General features: G+C 52.5%; 7 protein-coding genes across 7 annotated transcripts; 3 read left to right on the top strand and 4 right to left on the bottom strand.

Moving 5' to 3' along the window:
* Positions 1-2,039: 2,039 nt before the first annotated feature.
* Positions 2,040-5,576, top strand: GUITHDRAFT_137762 (hypothetical protein; the record flags this gene model as incomplete). The annotated part of the gene is made up of 5 exons (XM_005834095.1): positions 2,040-2,763; positions 2,823-4,243; positions 4,289-5,400; positions 5,451-5,494; positions 5,542-5,576. The coding sequence occupies 5 exons, from the start codon at positions 2,040-2,042 to the stop codon at positions 5,574-5,576; spliced, it is 3,336 nt and encodes a 1,111-aa protein (XP_005834152.1).
* Positions 5,577-5,833: 257 nt separating this feature from the next.
* GUITHDRAFT_69778 (hypothetical protein) lies at positions 5,834-7,453 on the bottom strand (the record flags this gene model as incomplete). The annotated part of the gene is made up of 10 exons (XM_005834094.1): positions 5,834-5,900; positions 6,145-6,202; positions 6,250-6,299; positions 6,344-6,444; positions 6,590-6,685; positions 6,738-6,837; positions 6,890-7,011; positions 7,060-7,172; positions 7,217-7,286; positions 7,337-7,453. 10 exons carry the CDS (start codon positions 7,451-7,453, stop codon positions 5,834-5,836), a joined length of 894 nt encoding a protein of 297 aa, XP_005834151.1.
* A 2,755-nt stretch (positions 7,454-10,208) lies between these two features.
* Positions 10,209-10,990, bottom strand: GUITHDRAFT_107080 (hypothetical protein; the record flags this gene model as incomplete). Its single annotated transcript, XM_005834093.1, has 5 exons — positions 10,209-10,251; positions 10,302-10,408; positions 10,462-10,549; positions 10,613-10,789; positions 10,836-10,990. The coding sequence occupies 5 exons, from the start codon at positions 10,988-10,990 to the stop codon at positions 10,209-10,211; spliced, it is 570 nt and encodes a 189-aa protein (XP_005834150.1).
* Positions 10,991-11,736: 746 nt separating this feature from the next.
* Positions 11,737-14,307, top strand: GUITHDRAFT_107079 (hypothetical protein; the record flags this gene model as incomplete). Its single annotated transcript, XM_005834092.1, has 1 exon — positions 11,737-14,307. The coding sequence occupies one exon, from the start codon at positions 11,737-11,739 to the stop codon at positions 14,305-14,307; it is 2,571 nt and encodes an 856-aa protein (XP_005834149.1).
* Positions 14,308-14,337: 30 nt separating this feature from the next.
* On the bottom strand, positions 14,338-16,266 carry GUITHDRAFT_159582 (hypothetical protein). Its single transcript, XM_005834091.1, has 9 exons — positions 16,190-16,266; positions 15,982-16,134; positions 15,842-15,933; positions 15,552-15,788; positions 15,440-15,505; positions 15,295-15,393; positions 15,133-15,250; positions 14,609-15,000; positions 14,338-14,484 (listed from the first exon to the last, which is right to left on the bottom strand). The coding sequence occupies exons 1-9, from the start codon at positions 16,245-16,247 to the stop codon at positions 14,404-14,406; spliced, it is 1,296 nt and encodes a 431-aa protein (XP_005834148.1). The 5' UTR covers positions 16,248-16,266; the 3' UTR covers positions 14,338-14,403.
* A 1,094-nt stretch (positions 16,267-17,360) lies between these two features.
* Positions 17,361-19,763, bottom strand: GUITHDRAFT_137758 (hypothetical protein; the record flags this gene model as incomplete). Its single annotated transcript, XM_005834090.1, has 3 exons — positions 17,361-17,417; positions 17,521-17,592; positions 17,820-19,763. The coding sequence occupies 3 exons, from the start codon at positions 19,761-19,763 to the stop codon at positions 17,361-17,363; spliced, it is 2,073 nt and encodes a 690-aa protein (XP_005834147.1).
* Positions 19,764-24,765: 5,002 nt separating this feature from the next.
* GUITHDRAFT_152175 (hypothetical protein) lies at positions 24,766-26,042 on the top strand (the record flags this gene model as incomplete). The annotated part of the gene is made up of 5 exons (XM_005834089.1): positions 24,766-24,830; positions 24,876-24,940; positions 25,136-25,266; positions 25,315-25,527; positions 25,597-26,042. Coding segments are annotated over 5 exons (567 nt in total), but the record flags the coding sequence as incomplete, so codon positions are not given.
* Between the last annotated feature and the right edge of the window lie 11 nt (positions 26,043-26,053).

Genomic DNA, 26,053 nt, shown 5'->3' with positions numbered 1-26,053 from the left:
GGCGCGGCGGCGGCCGGGCCGGGACGGGCGGGGGTGGGGGGGGACCCGAGGCCCGCGCCATCGAGTACCCGGTACCGGGCACCGTCGGCCCGGCCCGGGCCTGCCTCGGACTGACTGTCACCGGGTGACCGTCGGCGGCGGCCCAACCGTGGCCCGGAAGTTTACTCAAAGTTAAGTAAAGACTGAGTCACCGGCTGTACCAGGACACTGATCATCGGATCCGATCGGATCAGGAGCCTGCCAGTCCACGGTCCGAACTCGGAATGACTCACTGTCAGTCAGTGAGGCCTTGACCCTCAGACTGCGGCCGCACGCACAGGCCAAACGGCGCCGGCCGAGTCGGAGAAGAGAAAAGAAAGCCCGGCCTGAGACCGCCGCCGTGATACCTTCACTTAGTAACCGGCCGGGCGTGCGCACATTGCAGGACAATTCCCCCGGCGCGCCATGCCGCCGGGCGGCCCCGGCCACCGTGGGCCAGCAATGTCGCTGTGCGGCGGGACGAACAGTGAGATCCAGTGGACCGGACTGCTGCTGTCGTTTCCTTGTTGCGGCCAAGCGATCCGCCAGCCACCACAGAAAGCGCAACGCATCACTGATCCTGCACTGCACCACTGGGTTCGAAATTGAACTTCAGGCTTAACTTTGAGTAAACGAAGTTGGTAGGTTGAACCGAGTATTTACTGGTTTTTAACTTAACTTTGAGTGAATGAGTATTTTACCGTGGTAGCAGCACTCACAAGGATTCAAAAACGAGATACTGGCTTATAAAATTGTACTCTAGTACCTGGTCGAATCTTTTAGAGAATTCACTTTACTTCGGGCTGTCAGCAGTTCAGTACCCCTTCTTTCAACCGTCATATGTCTCTATCAGTGAGTACCGCGACCCCACTCTGGGAGGGGCTCGGGGGGGGTCATCACAAAGATTTCACGTAAAACTATTTAAGTATACTAAACATTTTTAAACTGCAAAGCCTTCAGCCTGTGAGCCCGGCTACTCTCATCACTCGGCCTGCCCGACGGGTGGGGGGTAGTTGGCCACCCTGGTAGTCACAGGTTACAGTACCCGGTCCTGTATTGTAAAAGGCTAGGCCCTGTATGGTAACAGCTGGGGGTAGGGTTAGTAAACTTGGGGCTCTGATTGCGTGATCGCCAGGGTCCCTGAGGGGTAGTTGCTATGACCAATGACCGGTACTCCGGAAGTAGCACCCTCGTTGCCAGGTCGTGTCTGTACCGTACAGTGCCTTTGGGAGAATAGGTAGGGCCATAGAGGACTGCCGCGCTACTGGTACCCCCTGGTGTAGTAGTGCTGATACCACCAGACTCATCAGAGCCTGCGGGTTGGGGACCCTGGGAAGGGTCCATCCATCGAGCCCTTTCGGTTGTAGGTCATGGAGTAGGAGGGGTGGGTCCGGATTTCCTGGTGGGGGTACAGTGCGTTAAAAAACTTATACAAGCAATAACTTCCATGTCAGTAATAGTCGATGCAGCCAGGGAAACGCGAGAGAGCAGCAACAGTCACGTCAAGTCCTGGAGGAGCCAGAGCAAACCTAGCGTTGGAGTTTAAGCGCAAGTATCCTGTGGCATAGCAGAAGCAGGCGCAGAAGAAGACAAACCGGCTCAGAGGCAGGAGCAGGAGAATGGGAAGAACAATGGGGAAGTTGACCAAGAGCCAGGGAAGCTACCATGCAAAGGAGCACGAATAGGAGCAGGAGCAAGAAGAGGTTGACGCCCAAACGACAAATCAGTCGGGAAGGAAGAGATCCATAGGAAGTAAAAGAAGACACTGAAGGACTCAGAAAGCACTTGTATCAAGCTTATTTGGCCAGGAAGAACATCAAACAAATCAGATTACCATTGCAGCATGAACAGCTTTCGGATTTTCAATACCATTGAGGGCGTCGAGGATTTTGATTCCTCTGCTGCTTTTCACATGTAGCTTTGCAAGGTCTAATTCATGAGATTTCATACCCCACCATTGCTCGTAAATCATATCGATTGGTTTTCATAATTTGCGAAGCAACGGATACGAGTCTTTCAAGATGCCCTCCGTCTTCTATGGAAAGCGAATGAGTACCAATGCGGTCAGCAACGCAGAGGGCGGTGACAAGGAGGACGACAAGAGCGCAGACCGTCCAAGGCGAATGACATGGACAGCACCGAGAGGGGTGATGTCTCGATTGAGCACTCCTTTCTTCCCTTCAAACTCAGCCGCCAGCGCCGCGAATGGGTCCAACAGCAGTGATGACACTGTCCAGGTCCTCTCACCTAGAAACCATGACTTGCTTGTCAAAGAGAATTCGTTTCAAGATCCAAACTTACCGGCGAACGATCCTTTCGTTGAGACGGTACAAGACGATGAACTCCAAGTTGAGTCTGAAGACTTGGATTTCGAGCTGCAAAGAGACTCCAAGAAGTTAGAAAGAAACAGGGAGCGCAGGGACAGCATGATGAAACTTCATTCGGAAGTCCAGGAGAAGCTGAAGGCTCTTGGGGTCAGTCGTCGAGGGTCGAGACGACAAAGTCTGGGTGAGTGGAGCGCTGGGTCTGGTGCGGGAACAGCATTCGTCTCCGATTGGCGTCGGAGCAGAGACAAAGTGGAGGTCCGGATGTACTGGAGCAACTTGAACTCAGCGATCTTCGGATTCACTGGAGCCATATTTGCCTGCGCCCAGAATGAGTTGATCATTCGAGGAACTGATCCGCAGCACGTGTTTGTCAACACTCTCAAGGCTATCAACACCATTCTTACATGTATAGCGATAGGTGAGACACTCTCTTCCAAGGGTATTCTCCTGTGATTCTCTGACCTCGTTGTTGTGCAGGCTTTCTGTATCGACGATTTTGGCTCGATGAGCTCTTCAGTCGCATTTTGAGACATCTTCGAATCCTTCACGAGCTGGACATCCATGTGCCCCCTAGCTGCATCCTCCAGGACGCCTCCTTCTGGGCAGAAACGCTCTTTATTCTTTTTCACATCCCTCCCTTTGTGACGTTTGAGATCCCCATGATGAACTGGAACAACTTCCTTGTGTACCGGGCAGAGACGCTGGGAGCAGCGATCAACGTGTTGAGAGTGTTCCTCTTCTGGGGTTGCTTTCGAGAATGGGTGCTCGGCAAACTCCCACGAAGACACACAGTCGCGAGTTTCACAAGAATCCAACTGAACTCAGCCTTCACCATCAAACTGCTGCTTAACGGCAGATACGCGGTTCACTTCATTGCGATCCTCTGGCTCATTCTCTTGCTCATCAGCGGGTACTGGTTCAGAGCTGTGGAGCTGACAGCCTGTCAGTTTGGAACCAGCAAGAACCCCAACTGCGGCAACGACAACGCCAAGAGGTGGATCATCGACTTCGGAGCAGGCTCCCTGAGCGGGCAACCGAACTACTTCACGAAGGTGAACGACCCCTACCTCCAGAACGCCCTCTGGTCCATGTTCCAAGCCTCCACCACCGTTGGCTTCGGAGACATCACCTCCACCACTCACGCTGGAAGGATAGTGGCGGCCATGACGTCGGTGATCGGGCTGGTGATGGTGGCGATGCTGACCTCCTCTCTCATGCATCGCCTGCAGTTCTCAGCTGAAGAAGAGTCGGCCATGCTCATGGTCGCCCGCGAAAAGGCCTGGAAGAACTTGTCGAAACACTCCGCTACTTTCCTCAAGGCTTGGTTGATGGCAAGGAAAGGGATCGCCAAGAAAAACAAGAAAGATTCTTTGTTTCAGCTCAAACAGATCTTCAAAACAACAAAGAATGCAGCCAATGTTCACACAGAAGACTGCATGGCAGAGAAATCAAAGCTAGACCTCATCGTAGCTAAGACCAAACGACTGTGTGAGATATCTGATGTATTGAAGTGCCGGATCTTTCCTCTTGAATGCAATCGACCTCAGTGCCAAGAAGAGATTGAAGAGCTCTTGATGGAGACTGAAGCCAAGACGCAAACCAAACCGCAACACCACCGACTTAGAAGGAGATCCTCGGCCGTGCAGATGCAGCGAAAACTTTCAAGTCTGATAGCAATCATGAAAGATTTCATGCCTGCGAAACATGACTGGAAGAAGAATCGCAAATTGGTGGACGACTTGTTACGTCGCAATCGGATGCTTGCAGCTCTTTTTGGCATGCTCGGCACTCTCTTTGCAATCGTAGAGAACGAGTTGGTCTTTGCCGGGCTGGAGCCTCACACGCCCGCCATGGACGTGATGAAGGGGCTGAGCTCTCTATCGACGGTGGGGTGCTTGGTGAGAGGCTGGTTGTGCTCATGTGTTGCTGCTGACTGGTAGCAGGTGTTCATCTACCGCATCTACTGGACTCAAGTCCTCATCAGGCGACTCGTCAAGCACCTTCATCACGGAGCTCACTTCGACTACATCATCAGCGTCTCCCACGTGCTCGACGATCCTCTGCTGTGGGTTGAAATGATCGTCGTCGGCCTCCACCTGCCGCCTTTCACGACGTTTGAGCTGGGAAGCAATACGATGGGCAATTACGTGCTCTACCAGGCAGAGACTGTCTTCTGCTCATGGAACATCATTCGGGTTTACTTGTTGTGGCGGGTGATCGCGGACTGGATGGTGAGTGACATCCCGAGCAAGCACTCGATCGGCTCCTTCACGGGCGTCAAGTTTGACACCTCCTTCGTGCTCAAGCGCATGCTCAACAGCTGGAGTGCCATCTACTACCTCGCGTTCCTGTGGACCTTCGTGGTCTTTGTCGGGGGGTATCTGTTTCGCAATGCAGAAGCGACCGCGTGTCTTTTCCCCAACGTGAAGAACGTAAGGTGTGAGAGCGAGACGGCCAAGGTCTGGTCGATCAACGGCGACGAGTACTACAAGTTCAACGACATGTACTTCCTCAACGCCTGCTGGTTCATCTTCACCACCATCACCCCGGGAGCTGGGAACGGCACCATAGCGACCACTCACTTCGGCAGATGCGTCGCTGCCATCGCCATGCTCTTCGGCATCTTGCTGACGTCGATCGCAGCCGCGGCCCTGGGGAATCTGATCACCTTCTCCTCTTCCGAGCATACAGCTCTGGGAGTGCTGGGGCGCGAGACGGCGCGGGTGAGGTTGCATCAGTGCGCTGTCAACATCATCTCCTTGTGGTGGAGGAGGAAGCGAAAGGCGAAGCTCAGCAGGATGCAGAGAGGGTTCGACTTTCATGCGCTGCGCAAGGAGTTTGTCTCGTCCAAGGAGCAAGTCAAGAGAGACGTCGAAGACTTCGGCAGCCGCTCGGAGAAGATTGATGCGGTCGCGAACCGAGTGAAGCACCTTGACGCGTCTCTGAGCAAGATCGCTGGTTCCCTGCTGTTGAGGGCCAAGGAGGACAAGGAGGAGGGAGCAGGAGGAAGGTCTAGTGAGACGCCTGCTGCTGCTGCCGTGTTGTCGCTTATCAAGTGAGTGCGAGAGAGCGGCGGGAGTTGGAACAAGTCTTACTCGACTTCAGGTCTACGGAGTCGAGCGGGTCTGGCAAGGGCCTGAAGAGAAAAGGTCTGCTAGTGTTACTAATAACCAAGAGGTTTTGACGCTTATGGCAGTTTCTTTCTTACATGATGAAGACACTGAGAAATGACGCTGACTGCTAATAATGTTGTTTGTACATTTGCTTGAGCTCGCTTGTACATTTCCTTTGGTTACCAATGCTGAAATAGATATAAATGAAATTCGTTGAACAAGCATTTGACATGATGAGGTTTTATTTGTCTGAATCGACAAGCAATTCCTTCACTTCAGCATGCAAATTTGAAGCATCTGCTGCGCAGTGCTACTGATGTGACAGCGTTGGAGCTTGCATCTGCAGCAAACTCTTCATTTCCTCGAATCTTGGCATCACAACTCAACCTGAGCCTCATGAGTGTTTGGATTGCCCACCGTGAAGAGAAGCTGCGACAACCAACTGCCAAGGGGTCAGATCGAAGAGTAAAAACAATAGAGTTGGGGGAAAGGAGGAGGAGGAGGAGGAGGAGGAGGAGGAGGAGGAGGAGGAGGAGGAGGAGGAGGAAAAGGGGGGAGAGTGTGTGGGGGGGGGGGGGGCAAAAAAAAATGAATGGACAGGTTGATGGGGAGTAAAGGAAGAGACAGGGAGGGAGAAGCAAAAGGAGAGGGAGACGTCATATCATGAGAGTGTGAGAGCAGGTCACCGGCGCGTGCTGTTGTCGTCGCGAAGGCAGTTGGTGAAGGCTGGATCTTTGAGTTGCTCTGGCATAGCGCAATGACTCTCACGCTCACGTCCCCCCATGTCAAACCTGGCAGGCATGTGCGCAGCGCGTCTCGTGCCCTCATGTTCTCTGAAAGTCTGACAAGTTTTCTCAGCTCTGATGGGAGAAGTCAAGTCGCAACCTCAAGTAGCATCGGATGATGTGCTTGAGGAGGCGAACAGAAGGATCCTTGGTGAGCCCGTTCACCATGCTCGACAGCACGTTTGCAACGGCGAAGAAACGCTGAGAGAATGTTACGCAACACAAGCAAGGGGAAACGAGAAAGAGGATGGACGGAGCATTACGAATGGAAAGAATTGAAATCAACTTGTTTGCCCAAAGGAGGGGAGGGACGCAAGGTGAAGAAGGGAGAGGGAGGAAGCAATACCTCAGCAGTAGCACAAATGTACTGCAGCCCCATGTCGTCGAGAAGAATCTTCTGCACGATGAAAGTTGCAACCGTCTTAGAGAGCTCACTGCCCGTCTGAGCGAGAGTGAGGCCGATGGAGCAGAAGAAGCTAACCCCCTCCTCTCACCTCCATGATGCGAAGGCAGAGCGGAATGATCTCAGTCGTCAGCAAGAAGTTGATCACATCGGAGTCGTCCATCTTCACCAGCGCTCCGATCACCCCGAGACTGCGTCCCATCAGTCACCCTCCGGTCTCGTCGAACCTCCGCCCTCGCCAACCTCGTCAGCCTGAGGTACTCGAACGGGCGAGTCTTGGAGACCGTGTTGAGGAAGGGGTACAAGAAGAGCGGGATGTGAGCTTTCAGGAAGAGAGTCCGCGTCTCTTGGTGTGATGCCACACACTGAAAGACAGGTCAACTCGTCTCCAGCCCCGTCATGGAGGGAACGACCTGAAGCAGGGCGAGAGCGTTACAGACTCGGTTCGAAGCATGTGCGGTAAGTTGGGGAGGGGTGAGCAAGGGGTAGATGCAGACGATCTCCTGCAGCAGAGTCGCTGTCGTTCCTGCCCAGCACGTGAGACCAGCACAGCAGGTGTGGGGTTCCTACCGAAAGAATGCCAGAGAATGGGAGCAAGGTCAGGGAAAGCTTCTCTCTTCTTGGAGAGCTCTAGCAGCGCCTGAGGATGGGATCAGAATCTTCACCCCGTACCCTCATGCTGAAACAAACCGCTTCCCTCGTCTCCTCCCTCGACAGATCAGCAACCAACTGGAACAGCTTCTCCTTATCCTGAACTTGATCTCCCGGCCCGTCCTGTCCCCCGTTGGAGACAATGGGAACTTGCATCGCTGGCTGTGTGGCGGCAAATCCTCCTTGTCTCAATGGCGGGTTCGAACGTTTGGAGAAGACTGCACTTGCTCTGCCTCTTGTTTCAGCACCGCCAACAACACCTTGAGATTCATGCAGGGGGTCAGACAAGTTCCTGGTGGCAGAGAGGAATATTAGGATTTACCTACGAGGACAAGGACCAGGCAGATACGAGCTGACCCGCCCACAGCACCAAACGATCGCGCAAGTATTACTGATAATGCCACTGTCCGCGGTCCGCGCGTTACCTAAGTGAGAGACACGTTACCACCGAGGTGGTTTGAAGCGCTTACATTTGCACTGTTCAGGCACTGCCGTCATGCAGGAAATTTCTGCACCTCTCGTCCGACATTCTCTAGTTAATCTCTCGATTTTTCTACTAGCCGATACGTTTCTTGATCTCCTCCTGATTGCCCCTACCACATCTCAATATGTTCCCTTTCCCAGCTCCTGGTTCTGGCACCTGCAGCTGATTCCTTTCCTCATATTCTCTTTCCTCATTGCATTTCTCTCTTCATCTTCATCTTCTTCCTTGGGTAGATATCAACCTCTCCTCCGAAACTTTTCAACAATTTCGCAGCCCCCTCTTCCCTCCCTCCCTCCCTCCCTCCCTCCCTCCCTGCGCCGCTCCTCTTCTGCATGCCCTTCCCAGCCTGGACCACCCCACCCCCTTACTTTCTTCAACTTCCTTCACTACCCCACCCCACTCTTTTCCTAACTCACGATTACCCTGTGCCTCTATCTCTTGTTGCTGCCCTGCGCGATTCCTACCCACCTCTTACTACCCACCCTGCTCGATTTTCAAAATCAATTCTCTTCTTTGGATGACTACTTCCCTACTTGCCTCTGTTTTACTATTACAACACTATATAAATAATCGCTGTATGATATCATCTTCAACCTTTATTGAACCCCCACCCACTTTCCAAGTATATACCACCCTTGAGGTACCACCTTGGCCCCCACCTCCAGGGTTTACGCAATGTCGGGCAGAGCGACTAGGCGCTTCTCGCTCATGGCAGCAAGACACGATGCAAGAAGCAGATTGCTCTCCTGCTCCTGATAGCCCTTGTATCATCATCGGCTCCTCCTCTCTCGTTGCCGCGCTCTCTTCTCCCGACCTGCTCTCTTCTCCCCCTGCTATCCTGAATCCACTACTATCCCTCTTGAGCAGAGCAGACGCCTGGCATGTCGCAGTCGGCGGGAGCTCAGGAACTTCCTTCCCATGGTCAAACTTTCTCTTGCTGTTGGCTCATTGTTTGACCTCTATCTCCTCAGGTGGCGTCCCTCTCTCGTTGGACGGCTCCTTCTTCATTGACAAAGGCCTCTTCGTGGTGGTGGGCCTGGTACCGGTAGGGAGCACCTTGACACTGATTGAGCTTGTTTCAAGTTTCTTCAGGTCATCCTGGCAAAGCTCTTGGACATTCGGTATGTAGGCTTCAAGAATTCCACCCAGATCAAACTCCCCTTGTACGATTATATCGATGTGGGGAAGAAAGAAGAGGAGATGTTCGAACCATCGTGGTTGGCCACAAACCAGGTCAAATTCCTGAGCCACAATGTCTGGTGTCACTACTTACAGCAATGGTATGCTCCTTCTGCAAAGAGGAGGCTCGACTGTCTTCTCAATGCCATTGCTCAGAACGCATACGATGTCGTCATGGTTCAGGAACTTTTCCTCTTGAGGGTTGGCCCTTTCGCCATTACACGAAACCTCGAGTATTTTGTCGCTCGGATGCGAATGATGGGATACACTCTGGGAGCAGATCCTCGATCATCTCTTCCTTTCTGCGGTCAGAACAGCGGTTTGTGCACCTTCTCCAGAGTCGACGTCGTGGGGAAAACAGATTCACAAACCTTCCTGAAAACAGCGGAAAGGATTTGCGTCAAGGGGTTCGTCAGAACGGATGTGAAGCTGTCCAATGACAGAATCTTGACCATTGTCAACACTCACATGGATTCCAAGTCTAAGAAAATGCGGCTTACGACCTCTCAGGTGCTGCCTATCACGCTGCAACGAATGTTCACTTCGTCGCCAGGCTTTCCAAATCAAAGAGCAGGTGTTGGATAGACTTTACCGCAGCGAAGAAAGCAAAGATCCTGCGGTCGTGATTGCCGGCGACTTCAACGTCTGCAGCCGCAAGACTCAGGTCCTTGTCTTGACCCTGTTCCATGTCTGAGCTTCTGGGCGACACGCAGGACCACGGGGAGGGCTATGCAGACCTCCAAAAGATCTTCATGCCGCTCATCGACATCTATGGCCCGTCGCTCAGCGGTGGCGAGTCGAAGGCGACTCGACGAGCAACACGCAAGCTGCTGGGATGGTGTGTGTGCCTGCAAGCTCCCTCTCTGATGGTGGGCTTGACAAGGAGACAGGAGGAAGGTGAAGGCTGCGAGCGCGATAGATCACGCTTTTGTGTCTGGTGTGGACCTGGTAGACGCAAAGGTGGGAGGTCCTGTACATTCATTCGCACTAAGACTGACATATCTGTCTGCGTTCAGGTTGTCGATCTGAGATGTCAAGATGGTACGGTAGTAAGTGACCACCTTGGGCTCGAGTTTGTGCTGCAGCTAGTGTAGATGATTACATTCAACAAGGTACGCCCATTCCAAGTCTGATTGCCACCCTTTGACAAGCACGATTCTCGCTCGGCTAGCTCTGGCTAGTGAGAGCAAGTTACCCTCTCTTGTTCCCTCTCCTTCGCAGCTTCTCTCCCAAATGAAATCTCCACAATCAGTCAACGCGGTTGAGCCACCAGAAAGGATCTCGTTTGCACCTGAAGGCAAAAGTCAGGTCAAGGTCGAGATGCTCCGCAAGGTCGCGCACTTCTCCTCGAAGCGCTTCATCCAGGCATCGAAGTACTGCAGGAGAAATTGCCCTTGCTGGTGCATGATCTCAAAGCTCGTAAGATAGTTCCAAAGATCCTTCGCCACCTGAGAAACACGTGAGGAGAGCTCGAGCACCTTCATGCATGCATTCATCAGACCGATTTGCCAAAATCTACAAGTTCAGTTCCAGGAAGAGACGCCTGCTGTTGTGCTATCAAATCCAAGCTCTCGATGGAGACCCCTAGTCTGCGAGCGTGACAGGTGACAGTCAGAGCAACAAACGATGATCCAACGACCTCCGTGTCGTACCTTGCTGCTGTCGGAGCTCCCTCGTCTGGCGGCCATCTCACGCGAAACACTCCACTTGGACACTCGTTGGTAAGAGCGCCAATGAAATGCCATTTCTCGAAAGGAGGCCCCGTGATGTAGCAGCTCAACCCCATCCCCGCGACCGTCAGAGGTTGAGTCAAGAAGACCACCACGTCCCTGCCATCCGAGTGAGCTTCCAGCGATGATCACATCTTCACAACACCTGATCTGCTGGCTGTTGTCGATGTCGATGCTCCATTTCGCAGGTTCGATTTGTTGAAAGCTGTCGCTGTACTGTGGCGGTCTGCCTGGAACTAGATATCCGAACGCGTTGGCGACCAATGGCGTCTGTGAAGCAGGCGGAGGAGCGAACTGCATGCGATGTACCTAAGAATTGACGAGTGAGAAGTATCACATGGCTTGAAGCAACTTTGCAACTCTCCGATGCCACGAGCTCCAACATGTCGATTACATTCTTGTACCTTCACCTATCCTGCTCAATTTCGCTGCTCTTCTATTCTTGACCTTCACACTCTCCACCATGCTCAACAGCTCCTTATGTTGGATCCCCTCTTCATATCTACTTCCCTTCCTCGATCCCTCCTCCTCTCTCCCGCCCTCGCCCTCGCCATTGCTCGCTCTCCTCGCCCATTGCGCCTGCATCGATCCTTCGATTCCATCCACAGTCTCCACACCCCTACCCACTTAAATTCTATCAAACATAGGGGTGACGAGACATCAATGAGGTGAGGGGGTAGGCTAGGGGGGTGGGTGGTTTTGGGGGCATGGGACTCAATGCAATGACAACCGAGGCGAAGATAAGGAGAGGAAGGGAGAAGAAGGGAGAGGAAGGGAGAAGAAGGGAGAGGGAGTGATGCAAGGACAATCTGCAGCATAGGAGGGATCCCTTAGAAGGAGGCAAGAGGGAAAGCGAAGTGAAATACAAGGGAAGGGGATCAGGATATGATGTTGCAATGAGCGACAGAGAGGACATCAGAAACATGGGAGAGTTGAAAACATGAAGGAGAAGCAGGGAGGCACAGACTCGGCTTCAGCGCTCATGCTGAGGCGCTTGTGAACCCTTAGCGGGGTGAACGTTTCTGGCCAGCCTCTGAGCACGAGGGATGAAGGTGTTGTACTATGTGCTGGCAATGTCGTGTCTGTGCATCGAGGGGTCAGGTCATGGTCATGTGAGCGATGCACATGCGGTGCCAAAGGAGTTCTGCTCTACTTGGAATCGGATCAGCTCCCATCCCGATCTTGAGTCCTATCGAGCATGGAGAGCAGGTGTTGTTGTCACTTTACGCAAGGCTAGGATTTGCCTCAAGACCTCGAGGTCTTCTGCTGAGTGTCTCAAGTATCTTGAGCATGTGAGAGGAGGTTCGGATCTTCGAGCAGAGATCGAAGCGAAGATGAGAGAGGAGCGAGCACAGGTGGCTGAGCAGGAGCGAAAGATGCAAGAGATCCAGGAAAGGAAGAGGAAAGAACGAGAACAAGCAACCCAACTCGCTCTGATCACCCGCGATGAGGATGAGGAGGAAGAGGAGGAATATCAGAGGTTGACCTTCAAGAGGAGGAGGCAGCTGCCCGAAGTTCTCACCCTCGACAACATTATGCAGTTCGCAAACGAATGTCTCAAGGATGGCGACGTCGATGAAGCCATCGAGTCGTATCACAAGCTGCTGACCGTTGACCCCACTGACTACACCTCGCTCCTGCAGCTTGCGGTGATCTACGAGGACATCCGGCACAACGTCGTCGTGGCTGAAGAATTTCTCGACCGTGCCACCGAGTCTGAGCCGGACAGACCGGAGGCCTGGAAGCGGTTGGGCTGGTTGAATGTGCAGCGACGGTCGGAGACGAATGTGTATGGAGCATACGACGAGAGTCTGGTGGAGAGAAGGGACGAGGCCTGCGTTGACTGCTTCTCCCGTGCGGTGAACCTTGCTCCTGCAGACCCTGAAGCGCTCATGGGCTACGGCAGCGCCTTGTGCTTCGTCAAGAAGGATATCAATGGTGCACAGGAAGTGTATTCACGAGCCGTGCAGTCCAACCCGAACAACAGAGAGGCGGCCATCTGCTTCGCGAGGTTCCTGGAGGATGCGAAACAAGACTATGGAGGAGCCAATATTCTCTACCGACGCGCATTGCAGCTCGCTCCCGGAGACAACGGCTGCCTGTTCGACTACGCCATCTTCCTGAGAGACAGGAGGGATGACAGCGCTTCTGCCCTCAAGATCTTGAAGAGGCTGATGATCCGTGAGCCCGAGTGCAGCAAGTATCTCAAGGGGGCCGCGGAGACCTACGTCATGGACGGGAATTTGGAGGAAGCAGAGGCCGTCTATGTCACTTCACTTCGAGCCAACCCCAACAACGCGGAAATCCTCTACGAGTACGGAAAGTTTGTGCAGGACTGCAAGAATGACAGCAACACGTCGAAGAACTACTTCGTCGCCGCCATCAGTGTCGATCCCTCGCACAGCTCAGCCCTGTACGAGCTGGGTGTGAAGATGCAGGACGAGGACTGGGAGACAGCGGAGAACCTCTTTGGGAGAGCCGTTACCGCCGACCCTGAGAACTCGCATGCTACCAACGCCCTTGCCAGGATCTTCCTCGAGCGGAGGAAGGACGCGAGGATGGCAGAGAAGTACTACAACCGCGCAGCCGACGGCTTCCCCTTCCTCCCGGAGTTTCAGTTCGAGTTTGCGTGTTTTCTGGAGAACGTGAGGAGCGATCTGGTGGGAGCAGAGGTGATGTACCTCCGAACCCTCCAGCTCGACCCGGTCCACGTGAAGGCCCTGATGCACCTGGGAAACATCCAGTGGCTGTATCGGAACGACACTGAGGAGGCAGAGGAATACTACAGGAAGGCGCTGGCGCTGGAGCCTCAAAACCCTGGTGTTCTGAACAACCTGGGGCTGGTGCTGCACCACAAGGCGCTGAGAGAGCATGCCAACATCACCAAGGAGACGTACCATCAGGTGAAGCAGACGTGCGAAGGCTTGTGCCAAGAAGCCGAGAAGAACTTCAAGCTCGCAGTCAGCCTTGAGCCCAACCACGTGGCCAGCCTGACAAGCTACGGCTTCTTTCTCGCGCAAGTGTGGGGCAACGACACTGAGGCAGAGGAGATGCTGGGGCGAGCCCTCACCCTGCAGCCTCACAGTGTGGACACCATGAGCAACTTGGCGGTAGTTCACTGCAGCAACGGGCTCCTGAGGAAGGCCGAGGAGATCCTTCTGCAGGCCATCTCCCTCGCTCCCTCCCACACCGCCAGCGACAAGAACCTTCGCTTCGTCCGTCGCCTCATCGACAAGCAGAGGATCCACCAGCTCACCCAGCGCCACCGCTTGCAGTACCCCATGGCGCAGTACCCCGTGGCCGATGGGCGGACTAACCCGGTCCCCAACGTCCCTCTCCCGCAGACGCCGCAGCCTCAAGCTACTCCTTTCGTGCCATCGCCCGGCATCCTTCAGCCTGGTGCAGCAGCCCCTGGCAAGTCCCAGCAGTCATGGCAGCTCGCAGATGACGTGGCCATGGCGAAGGCGCGGGTGCTCAACGAGTCGAGAAGAGTGACCGACTTCCCTGGGAGGTCGTGGAATGTGAAGCAGGAGTACGAAGATCTCACGAGGTCAAGCATGAGGCAGGACAAGAGACGGGAGGAAGAGGCCCAGGGGGTCTCGGAAGAGGACCTGTAAAGTTCCTCTCCAGCTTCCTCTGGGCTCACACACCTTGACGTTGCTCGTCACGTTCATTCTAAAAGTTTCAACCTCAGCTCTCCAGCTGCTGGAGTCTCACTTGTCCGCCTCATCCAGCTGCAAGTTCAGCTGCTTCAATTTCTCCTCCAGCTCATTCTTTCGCTTCGTCAGCTCAGACTGTCCATCAAGTCAGCAATGCCTTCAGTCCCTTCCTCCCTCTCCCTCCTCCCTCCCTTTACCACCTCGCTCCAACCTTTCCCTTACCCTTCCCCCTCAATCCTCCTCTCTCCCTCGCTCTCACCTTGCGACTCTCTCCGCTCAAGTTCGGCCACCCACTGAAGGTCCCGTTGTACGAGACGTCGCCGCTCATGGAGGGGTCGCAGAAGTAGGGGCTCACTTCAGCTGGAAGCCGAGCTGCGGAGCTCACTCTAGCCTCCTGCATCAGGCACATGTCCGCAATCACTAGCGCCGCCATCGTCTCCACGATGGGGATCGCGCGGGGAACCACACAGGGGTCGTGGCGTCCCTTGGCCTCCAACACAGTGGAAGATCCAGTGAAGTCAGCTGTGTTCTGAGCCTTGCCGATGGTCGCCGGCGGCTTGAACGCCATCCGGAAGACGATAGGCATGCCGTTGCTGATCCCTCCCTGGATCCCTCCAGAGTAGTTCGTCTCCGTCACCATCTTGCCTTGCGCTGCGACCAGATTTCAGACACTACTCCCCTTGATGCGTCAATTGCCCTCACTCCTCTTCCTCCCTCCCATCCCTGCCTCTGATCTCTCCCATCCCATCTCTCCCTCCCTCCCTCCCTTCTCTCCCTTGCTACCGTCGATGGAGAACATGTCATTGTGCTGCGAGCCTCGCATCCTCGCTCCTGCGAACCCGCTTCCGATCTCAAACCCCTTGGTCGCGGGGATGGACATCATCGCGTGCGCAAGAACCGCCTGAGGCCAGTCAGCAACGCAGGTGGGCAGCAGCACCGGCTGACCTCGAGTTTGTCGAAGCAAGGCTCGCCCAGTCCGATCGGCACGTTGCGGATAACGCAGCTCACAACTCCCCCGACTGAATCCTCATCAGCTCGCGCCGCCTGCACGTCTGTCAGCCCCACAGCCTCCCCAGCAGCTCCCCAGCACCTTGATGCACTCTGTCATCTTCTCCGCAGTCTCCAGGCAAGGGCAGCGGACCATGTGCTGGTCGACCTGCCAGGGAATCAACTCGCTCCTGCTCGCGCTCCCTGCGCTTCACCTGCTCCCTAGAGATGTTGGCGAGGTCCACCTTGTCGTCGGGGAGGAAGATGTCTCCTACTCCGCTCACCCAGGAGACGATCTCGACGCCATAGCGCTCCTTGAGGAACTTCTCTGCGATCGCTCCTGCTGCTACTCGCCCAATGGTCTCACGAGCGCTCGAGCGTCCTCCTCCACTCGCAGCACGGAAGCCGTACTTCATCTGGTAGGTGAAGTCTGCGTGCGAGGGACGAGGAATCTGCCGCTGGTGTCACGAGAAGGACGGGGCAGCGGAACGAGGAGGAGGAGGACCTGGCTCATCTCCCCATAGTCGTGCGGTCGCATGTCCTTGTTCCTCACAAACATGCCGATCGGCGTCCCCAGAGTGAAGCCTTTCTCGGTTCCTGTACCGGATTCGTCAACGCCATTAAAACATGTCCTTCTGCCGCTACCTGAGAGGATCTGAACCGCATCCTCCTCGTTTCTTCCGGTGCTGATGCTTCCTGCTCCTGCCTGTCCTGGCCTCCTCCTGCTCAGCTGGACTTGGACATCGGCTTCGGAGAGCTGCATGCGAGGAGGGACGCCATCGACGATACACCCGACACCTGCACATCTAATGAGTGAACCTCCTCCTGCTTCCTCTCTTCCAGTGAGCATCACCAGCGCAGTGGCTCTCGCCGAAGGTTGTGACGCGGAAGAAAGTACCAAATGACGACATTCGAGGTCAACGAGGCACTGTTCGAGGCAAGTCAATTCAACACCCCAGACATCGTTTTGGGAAGCAGCAAGGGGCGAAACAGGCGTGTCTAATGCGATTATGCAATGGCAATGTGAAGCAAATGGAATCAAGGGAAAGAAATGCTTCAACTGATCTAGTCACTGATTCAGATCAAACGATACTCTGACTAGCAACAGCATAAGCGCAAACTCAGTTCATTACTTTTTTTCAAGCTTTTGAAGATCTTCAGGCAAGTTCTAATACAAGCAAACAGTTGGATAGCCATGTGATGGTAATCCTATCTTGACTCTAGCATGTTCCTCCTCCGTCCTCCCTCCGTCCTCTCCCCGTCCTCCTCCCTCTTGTCGCCCTCCACCGCCATGTCGCTTAAGCGTCTCTCGCACGAGGGGGGCCTCCTATTTCCACATCTTTACCCCACCCCTATATGTTCCACCCCCACCCACTGAAACCCCTGGCATTGCCTACTACCCCTACCCTCTTTCGCGGCCTCGGGAGTGCTACTTTAGAGACTTTGTAACTAAACTCATACAGGTGAGCTAAACCATCATAGTCAGTTTCAAGCCGCCGGGGCTCTGAGCTAAACCATCACGTGGCTAGGCAGCCGCCCGCTGCCAGCCGCCCGGGCCGCTGCCCGGCCCAGCCCACTGCGGCTACGGCGGGCCCGGGGCTGCGGCTTGACGTCAAATTGTGGCCCTTGAACATCACTGAGTCATGTCAGAGTCGCCAAGGTATGAATGACCAATCATGGTTTGACTTTGAAAAGGACAACTTGTGACTTTTGCGAAGTGTGGATGACATTGGCACGATGCTTGATTTTGCGATGGTAATGAATTCAGAAGCAATAAAAGAGGATGTCAAACTTCCTATGATGCAACCTCGACATCGATATCCACAAATAAGTTTTCATCCCCATGAAAGAAGAATCGTCTTTTGTTTGCGACCTTTTTTGCCTCCATTCTTGCCATCCTTGCCACTGATATCATCTTGGGAACCTGAATGGCAATTTTCGAGCTGAGAACTATTGCTTGATCCAGCAAGTGCGGCTTCCCAGGCTCTGCAAGCTGATCAGGAGCTATGTTACGGAGGATAGGTCTAATTCAACCTGTCACGAGCTTCGGCAACTCGCCTTCGTCTTTCTTCTTCTGTCACCTGCACTTACAATCAGGTGTATGACATGTACATGCACGACAATTATTCGACCTCGTCGTCTTCATCCATGTCGAAAATCAGTGAGTCGACCCCTGATTGAGACCTCCCCGTCGAAGCTGCTTGTGTGGTTGGCGTTCGTTGACCCCAGGTAGTTTTCGTTGGAGTGCTCGTATTTCTACGAATCGGAGACTCGTCCTTCATGGAGGGGCTTGTGCTGAGCTTTGCACCCCATACACCAGAACCTGATCAGTGAGATGAGTGTATACCAACGTGAACTGTTTCTAGCACTAACTTGTTTTCGGCGATGAGTTCGTCAAGGAAGGAAAAGCTGTTTCTCCCAGGGCAGGAAAATCATCGATCTACTTCATGTCAGAAAGAGGTCTCAAATTCGTAGGACTTCACCTGCATTTGGGCTTGATTCTGGCGAAAGGAAGGCCCTTCACGTACAAGTTCATTCCACTTTGGCCCTGCGCTTCCAGGGGAACCAGAAGTGATTTCACCATAGGTGGAAGCCATCTGTGAAGGAAGAGGAGGAGAATGCTCTTCAGACATGAGGAGCGCACAGAGAGCATCGTCGTCCATGTGGCCTTGCGCAGCAGCCATCGCTTCCAGCAAGGAAGGTCCCGTAAGCAGGTCATCGGGGGGCGGAGCAACCTTGTTCATGTCTTTTTGCTTCTGCTTCTCTGCGCGTGCTTGCAATTGCGCCTCTCGCTTCGCCCTGAACTTCCTAGACTTTGCTCTCTCCTGCAACTTCGGCTGCATCCTCTTGAGTGTGTCTTTGCTCACAAGTGGTGCAATTTCTACCTCCACGAATCTCATCTCTGCTCCAAGAGGCAGATGTTCCAACGCCTTGTAACGCTTTCTGCTTTCATCATTCTGTGTGAATCTCTCAATTTCAATCACGTTCGCCTTGATACTGTGTGGAAGATGCAAATAAGATCCATACTCTTCCAACAGACATCGCATATTCACAGGGTGAAGAAACACTTTTTGGCCTTCGGACGATTGATAGAAGAAGTGAATCCCCTCAATCACACGATCGCTTTCAGACTTCGAGATATTTACCGAGCTGTCCAAAATTTCATGCGTATCATCAGGGGTGCTTACATCTGTGGCGGCTGATTCTGTTTCATCTCCACCAAATCCATCGCAGGCCGCAACCGAAAGGTCACATGTCTCATCGTAGTGATATTCGTAATCGTCTTCGGGGTCGAAATCTTCGTCACTATATTCAACATCATGAAGTTCACCGTTGACCCAGAGTCGTTTGCTAAAGCTACCGGACCGTGTCAGACCACTAGAATCAGTAGGACTGCGCAGACTGTCGTTCAAAGCAGAAGATGACGTTGGTGTACTTGGAACAGGAATGGGAGTGCTGCCCGGGTCCAATTCCAAGGCAATTCTCTCATCCTGGGATATCTGCACATCCAGATCCCTTAGGCATGATTCGATGTGGGGAACCATTTCTAAATCTTGCGATGAATGACAAAGCTGCAGGGCATCGAGCAATTCACTTCTTTCTCGTTCAAGAATATGTTTAGAATTCTTCACCGACGACATCTGAGAAAACCTGGCATCTGCACGGTCCACGCTTATGGGGCAGCCATTTGTGAGACCCGAAAAGATATCTGATGCCGAATTCATACACCCAAGAGTATCAGATGTGAACGATGATGCTTTCAGAGGTGTCATGGATCCTTTCTCCCTGCGCATTAGCTCAAACGTGACCTCGGATTTCACAGAGATGGCCTCATGCATATGAACCACGGCCGGCTTCAGTTGTCCTAAAGTACCAGTGACAATGTTTGTACAGATTGGACAAGGCGCATAGTTCTTCCCTGCAACCGACAACAGTCTTTTCACACAAGGCCAGCAGTACACATGACCACATTGAGTGATTCTTGCTGCTACCGGTGGCTCCAAACAAATCGGACACTGGTAACACCCTTCTTCGGACAAGTGAACTTCACGCACAAAGTCCCAGTCAATGGCCTTATCAGGTACAGCAAGATGCACGCTGAAATTCTGTGATCCATCAACAACAAAGTGGTAATTTGCTGCCATGTATCGATCCTTGTCGTAACGAACCTTTGGCCCTCTTCGACGGTATGAACCGGTGTTCGACATATCTGTCCTTCGTTCTGGTGTTCTGAAATTGAGAAGATGGCTCGCATCTTGTCCCTTTCGTGGGGCAGGCGTTGTGAACGGCCTTGAGGGTTTGGAGGAAGCTATGTTTGATGTCTTCGCTACAGGCTGCTGATCTGGCTTGCCTGCACGCTTCGAACGACGTTTTTCGCGCGACGGAGGCATTTTCCTCTGTAGCTCGATCGCGTTCGGCAGAGGCATTCCTGAATTGTCTCCAGCCTTCGAGATCGATTCGCGAGACTTTATGGTCTCGCAACAGTTTGGTGGTGCTGTTGCACCCAAGTTTGATCCAACTCACTATACTGGGCAAAGAAACCGGCGCTCGCAGCGACGGTTGAATCCACACAGAAAACTGATAACTTGCCTGAAGCAAGATATGCTGCGAAAGCAATTGATCGGATGGAAGGTGTGTTGCCTAAGGAAGTCCTGCCTTGTGAAAGGCAACCGAGCTGATTCTCAAGAGCTCTTGGACAGATCTTGAGGCCAAGAATCAATATCAACTCACCACGATGCGTTCGGTTCTGTTCCAACAGCAAGGGACAGTGATCTCGATAGAGAATGAAGCAGCTAGCTATGCTCCAGTTCAATCCTGATAGCTTTGATCAAGGATAGCCCTGCACAGCGTCCGAGTAGGAGAATCGGAAACTAAATCAGAGCAATCACTCGACTTTGAACTGCTGAAGGTAAAGGACGCTACAGCTGACGGCTTGATCACTCGGAAAGATCCCGATGACGCTAAATTTGCCGACAAGAGGGAATGGAATCACAACTGAAATCAGCAGAAACGACAAGATGAAGGGAGAAGAATGCCAAGATGTGTCACTCACGGATCTGTGCGCCAATAGGAAATCCTCAGAATCACGAACGACGGAGGAATCCAGGTTCAGACACGAAGAGGCTCGATCAAACACAGAGCAAGCAGATGGAAGGAGGGGCGGGAGTGATAGAACGATAACGAAAAAGACTGAATGAAAGCTCAAATGAGGAGGGCTGGGGGCCGGGCAGGCTGTGCGCGTCAGAGGATAGAGTCCTCAGCGCCAGGAGGAGGCGAATGGCGAGGAAGCGACTTCAAACCAAAAGGGGTTTGTGCGGTCAGATGACTGTCAAGCAATTTAACCCAATTAGATGAAACGACACAGCAAAGTTTGTTATTTGAATGCATCATTATCAAATAAGTCAATGAATATAAGAATTTTTCAAATATTCTTCTTCTTTCAACACCCCTACAGAAAATTTTCAATGTTTGTTGCAGGAGGCTGGCGTTCTCCAAAATAGAGGGATCCAGCTCAAGTTGGCGATATCACCCCACCCCTTTCAGGTTTGTTTTCTACACCCTCCATTCCAATTACTCACCCACCCTCTTGGAGATCAGACATTGCTTCACTACCCCCACCCCTCTACTATCACCCAAATCATCTTATAGCACCACGGCTGGTACCACATGACCCACCCTTCCATCAGAAGCAACCCCCGACCCCATGATAGCCCACCCCACCGTTGATGTCCCTCACCCCTGTGTTTTCACCAACGCCGCTAGATGCCAGGACCCGTCTTATTACAAATGATCCTGTACCACCAAAAGTTTTCGTACCCCAGTCTGAACCTTGTTTTGTCCTCTTTACCAGGGGTAGTTCATCTAAGTCTCGCCCCACCCCCACCCTATTGATAAATTGACCTCCGACTCTGAGCGTTACAAATACTTGAAACCGTTATGAGCTGTATGAGCTGCCTGAAAGGTTTGGTACCAAACTTTGGATAGTTTAAAACTTTGAAACTTCGAACGATTTTTAAACCTCGACAAGCTGTAGTAGGACCGAAGTACATTGTTGTTTATGGTGAACGGCAGAGGCGAGAGAAGGAGAGTTGTGGTTGGCTGGGGATGCGATATGAAAGGACCAAGAAGGCACAATGGTAGAATAGTACTGAAGGGAGACAAGGCAAGCTTTGCAGTGATCAGCTCTTTACAGGAAATGGAGAGAGACAAGGATAAGGAAGGAGGAGTTACTTTGTTTCGGAAATGGATCCATGAGAAAGCTTCAAAGTTGGAAGGAGAAAAGGAAGTATGTTCGCACAATGGTACTCAAATGGCCATTTTGAAATGGATCGTTGTTCTGTAGGAAAGGACAGGCTCGGTGCAGTGATTGAGAATTGGAGCAGTACTGAGACTGAAGGTACAAGAAAGATTTGTGTAGTGCACAAGGGGAAGAGGTCAATTACTTGAAGAAGAAGAAAGATGCAAGCTTACGAGGATCATGATTGACTGATGCGTGGAGAAGACATAATCTCATCATTCTTTGCTTGCTCTCATGTTTGATCAGGTTTGTGCAGTTTGTTTGTCATGGTGGACGGATGGCAGCCCGTGGAAATGCAGAGTCGGCTGACTCGCGAGCAGCTTCCTCATCCCTGGGTCCAAGAGTTCACTCCAGATGGACAAGCGTATTATGTGAATCATGAAACAAGAACCACACAGTGGGAGCGGCCCGACCTTTTTGCCCCACAACCCTCACAACCGGCACAGCCGGCATTGTACAACACAGCATCTATCCGTTCGATCTATCCTGCAAGCGATGCTATGGTTCGTCCTGAAGCAACTTCAACGCTCATGAACTCCAGCTTGCCGGCAAACGATGTTTTCACACCTCCGGGAGGCATGCAGCAAGGTCAAGGTCAACAAGGAAGGTATTCAACGTGCTGCTCTGATGTGTCTGCTGCTGTTGCTGAACATAGTGAAAGACTGTTCGTGGTCCTGAGTTTGCTCTGTGTGTAAATGTGCATTATTCTGATTCTTGATGTTGACATCAGTGCTACTCGTTTGGAAGCGAGGTCAATATCACTTTGTTTTGCAGAAATGAACATTTCTGCCAATGTTGTTGGTTGACTTGAATTGCAGGCATCATGACGCCCACGACGAAGGCGCAAATGTGGAGAGCTCTGGAGGCTTTTCTTTGAGCTCGATCAAGCAATCGATTCTGTCTTTTGCCCAACCTGCTCAACAGCTCGAGATTGACAGAAACCAACAAACATTATTGTTCAACAAGAATGGAAACCCCTATATCGCTTTCCAAGATGCGGCTGCTAGCCTTGCGTCGAATGAGCACGTTAAGAAAGAAGTCAGTTTCTTCTGTAGTAGGGATGAGCTTGAAGAGGCCTACGGGAAGCCGGTTACTCAGTATTTCAACTTCTTGAACTTCGTGATTGTCTCCAATCTGATCCTCTTCTTATTCTCATTGATAGGGTTTGTTCCTCACGTTTCGAATGCATCTCCCAAGCTATCGGATGCTGGCTTTGGATTTCTCAACGCTAGTTCAATCTCCTCTCTGGATCTGTTGTTCTTGTCGTCGTTCCAACCTTCTACAGATGGACCCTGGGTCACGATGATGGTTCTCGTCACTATCTTCACCTTTGTCCTTGGTCCGGTCTACTTCTACACCTCAACCCTTTTCTTTCGCGACTATGTTAAGAACGCAGAGGCGTCGACAAATCCGGAAGATGATAAGATTCCCTATGATGGTCTCGAGAAAGAAGTATCCTTCGGGTTCAAGCAGCGCATGATCATCTCTTACTCAATCTTCGTGCTCATGTGCGCATGCCCCCTTGCGATCATGTATGCGGTGCTGTTTCAGATGCTCTATCGTACCATCCCGAGTCAGTACGACTCAGGTTTGAAGCAAATCGGGGCTTTCCAAGAAGGAGTGCAGCTTGCTGTCTCTCTCATCACCTCTGCGATCGTCCCGATCTCCAACCTGATCTTTGACAGCATTGTTCGCTTCCTCACGGACTTGGAGAAGCATCCGACCTGGTCTTCCTACCGCAGACATCGTCTGCTCAAGATCATTCTGTTCCGTCTCGTCAACGTCTACGGACTTTTTATCTTCCGCTACTATGCAGACTTCCCGTTCTATACATGCTCTTCAAGTCGTATTGCCTTCCAGGTGAATGCTCTCGTTTGATATGATCCTCAATGTGCTGAAACTTTAAGTGGACCGGAGTTTCTTGGTCTAGACTGGGCTCCTTCTAACTCGATTTCTGTAGATATTCATTTTCATTTTGATGGACATCACTATCAACAACTTTGTCGAATTCTTTTGGCCTTATATCTGGAAATTGGTCGTCTGCCTTTTAAGCCCTTTCGTGTCCTTGGAAAACAATGAGGGGAGCAACGAAGATGAGAAGTGAGCTCCTTCCCTCCCTCCCCTCTCTCCCTTCCATTCTCGCCATTTCCTATCTTGCGCCCTCCCTGCCCTCCATTTTCTCACCTACACTCACTTTGATTTGGTAGGCCTGAATTCGAGCTTACCGACGAATACTTCGAGATTGTGTACAGGCAATTTATCATGTACATTGGCATCTCAGTCTTCCCGATGATAACAGGCAAGTGCCATCATCATATTTCATCTGATGATCTTCTTCCCTCGCATGTCTCTTCTAACCTATTCCTTCTCACCACTCTCGTTGCCAACTCCTCGTTGGTCCTAAGGCCAAAATCACTCCTCCTTCCTCCTTGCTGCCTTCGCCCACCCCTCCCATGCTGCTTCCGTGCATTCTCCCACCATTCCTCTCTTCTGACCGTTCGTCATGGCACAGGCATCACGTTGCTCACCAACATCGTCGAGTGGCCCATCGACAGGTACCGTCTCATCTATCATTGCAGGAAACCCCGCGGCATGCTGGTGAGCCCGCATGCGTCCCTGGCGAGTATTCACTCACGTCCTGCTCGCAGGTCGGAGGAAGGTCGATGCTGTCCAAACTTCTCTTCTTTTCCGCCCTCTGCTCCATCATCGCCTTCCCCTCCGGCATCGTGTGGTTCGGCCCTCCCCTCGGCCCATATCTTTGCTGGCCTTGCCCCCAGTACAGCAACCGCGCTATCTCTCCTTCGGTCTCTTGCGGCTCCTCGTTCGAGCAAGTGTCGTGCAACGCAGGAGGAGATGTCATTTCTTACCCGGAGATCCGAAAGAATGTGCTTGAAGTGCGTAACACTCTATCGTGGTGGTGGTTGAGAATTTCCCATTCTCTTTCTTTCCTGTCCCCTTTGTCTATATATATTGATGGCGTCGTGGTCTACTGACAAACCCTTTGCCATGATTCTGAAATTCGCCCTTTAGTTGTGGAAGGGAAGTGGGACTGCCCGACAGCAGGCGGTATCGTTCATGCAGGTGGAGTGAAGTCAGAGGGAAGGGAGGAGGGGAGCTGAGACGCCTCCTAGCAATATTTCGGCACCTTGCAGAAGGACAGGAGGTGCGCTTGTCGCCCCTGCATCAACGTGATCTCGTGAGAGCCACTGCTGCTCTGCTCGCACGTGCTGATGGGACGCAGATGCTCCTGTGGTGATCCGCAGCTCTACGGCTACTGCAATCAGATCTCCGAGTACGTCTGTCCGGGTGAACTTCTCCTCCCCTCTGCTCGTGCCATCTCTCTTCCCTGGAACACTTGCCAGCCCTCCACTCGAAAACCCCTCCTGTGCGGCATCCTCCTTCTCTCCTCCTCTTTCCTCTCTCCTCCCGCTCTCCTCTTCTAGTTCTGCTCACCCTCATCTTCACCCCTTCGTATCCTGTGGTCTCAAGGTTTTCCGTCAGAAACGACCATCCCCTGCTCTCCGGGGTCTGTTTGTGCCAACGGCAGGGCCTGCATGAAGAACGTCGCGTACAAGATCATGCAGTGTAGCACGTCTATCCGCGAGTACGGCATCCTCCTCCACAACGGGACTGTGAGCGACTTTCCCTCCTCCATCTATCGGCTTCTCACTCTCCAACAGAACAATCAGCCGTCAACATGTCAAGAGAGCCGAAAGCCTTGCAGCTCGCACGCGGACTGCAACCTGACAAGCGGAGACTTCTGTCAAGGAGGTCAAGATTTCTTCTGCCCGAACCCCACGGGCTTCCCTCAAGCAAACTTCACCTACAATCAAGAATGCTGGATGTGCCCTGAGTACCGCACGTCCGGCCTCGTCAACCCCAAGTTGACGCAGGTAGACGCCCTGCCTCTCCTCGCTGCCTCACTCGCTGACCATGCTTGCTCCCCTCGTCTCGACCCGCAGGACCTCTGGAAGTCTCTCAACTCCGACTCTTCCTTCAATCTCTGCCAGAAATGTTTCAGCCCCTTCGGCAAGACTTCCTGCGACAGCTTCTGATGGCTCCCAGTGTTATGGTTGTGAAGTAAAGATACAGTCAAGCTTGCGGGATGATGAGGACCTCTCAGAGAGATGCTGCAGGATGATGATGAGGACCTCTCAGAGTTCTTGAGATCGTGATTGCCACGAGTGACATGATCTTAATCTCCTACACCTTCGATCTTGACCATGTCAACCATGAACCAGCGACGAGGTAAAAGTAAACCAACCAAGCATGCAGAATGCTGTTCATACGAAAACAAAATGGATAATAGTTATTTAATTGTGAATGACTGCAAATTACAGCGTCACAAGACAGAAATAGCTATATGGTGACACAAATATATCAAAGCAGCACAACGTTGCAAATAGCGTAAACTCATCA

The sequence above is a fragment of the Guillardia theta genome (assembly GCF_000315625.1).
Source record: "Guillardia theta CCMP2712 unplaced genomic scaffold GUITHscaffold_27, whole genome shotgun sequence".
Classification (NCBI taxonomy): Eukaryota; class Cryptophyceae; order Pyrenomonadales; family Geminigeraceae; genus Guillardia; species Guillardia theta.
The sequence above is the reverse complement of the archived record's forward strand: the minus strand, read 5'-3'. Positions and strand labels throughout refer to the sequence as shown.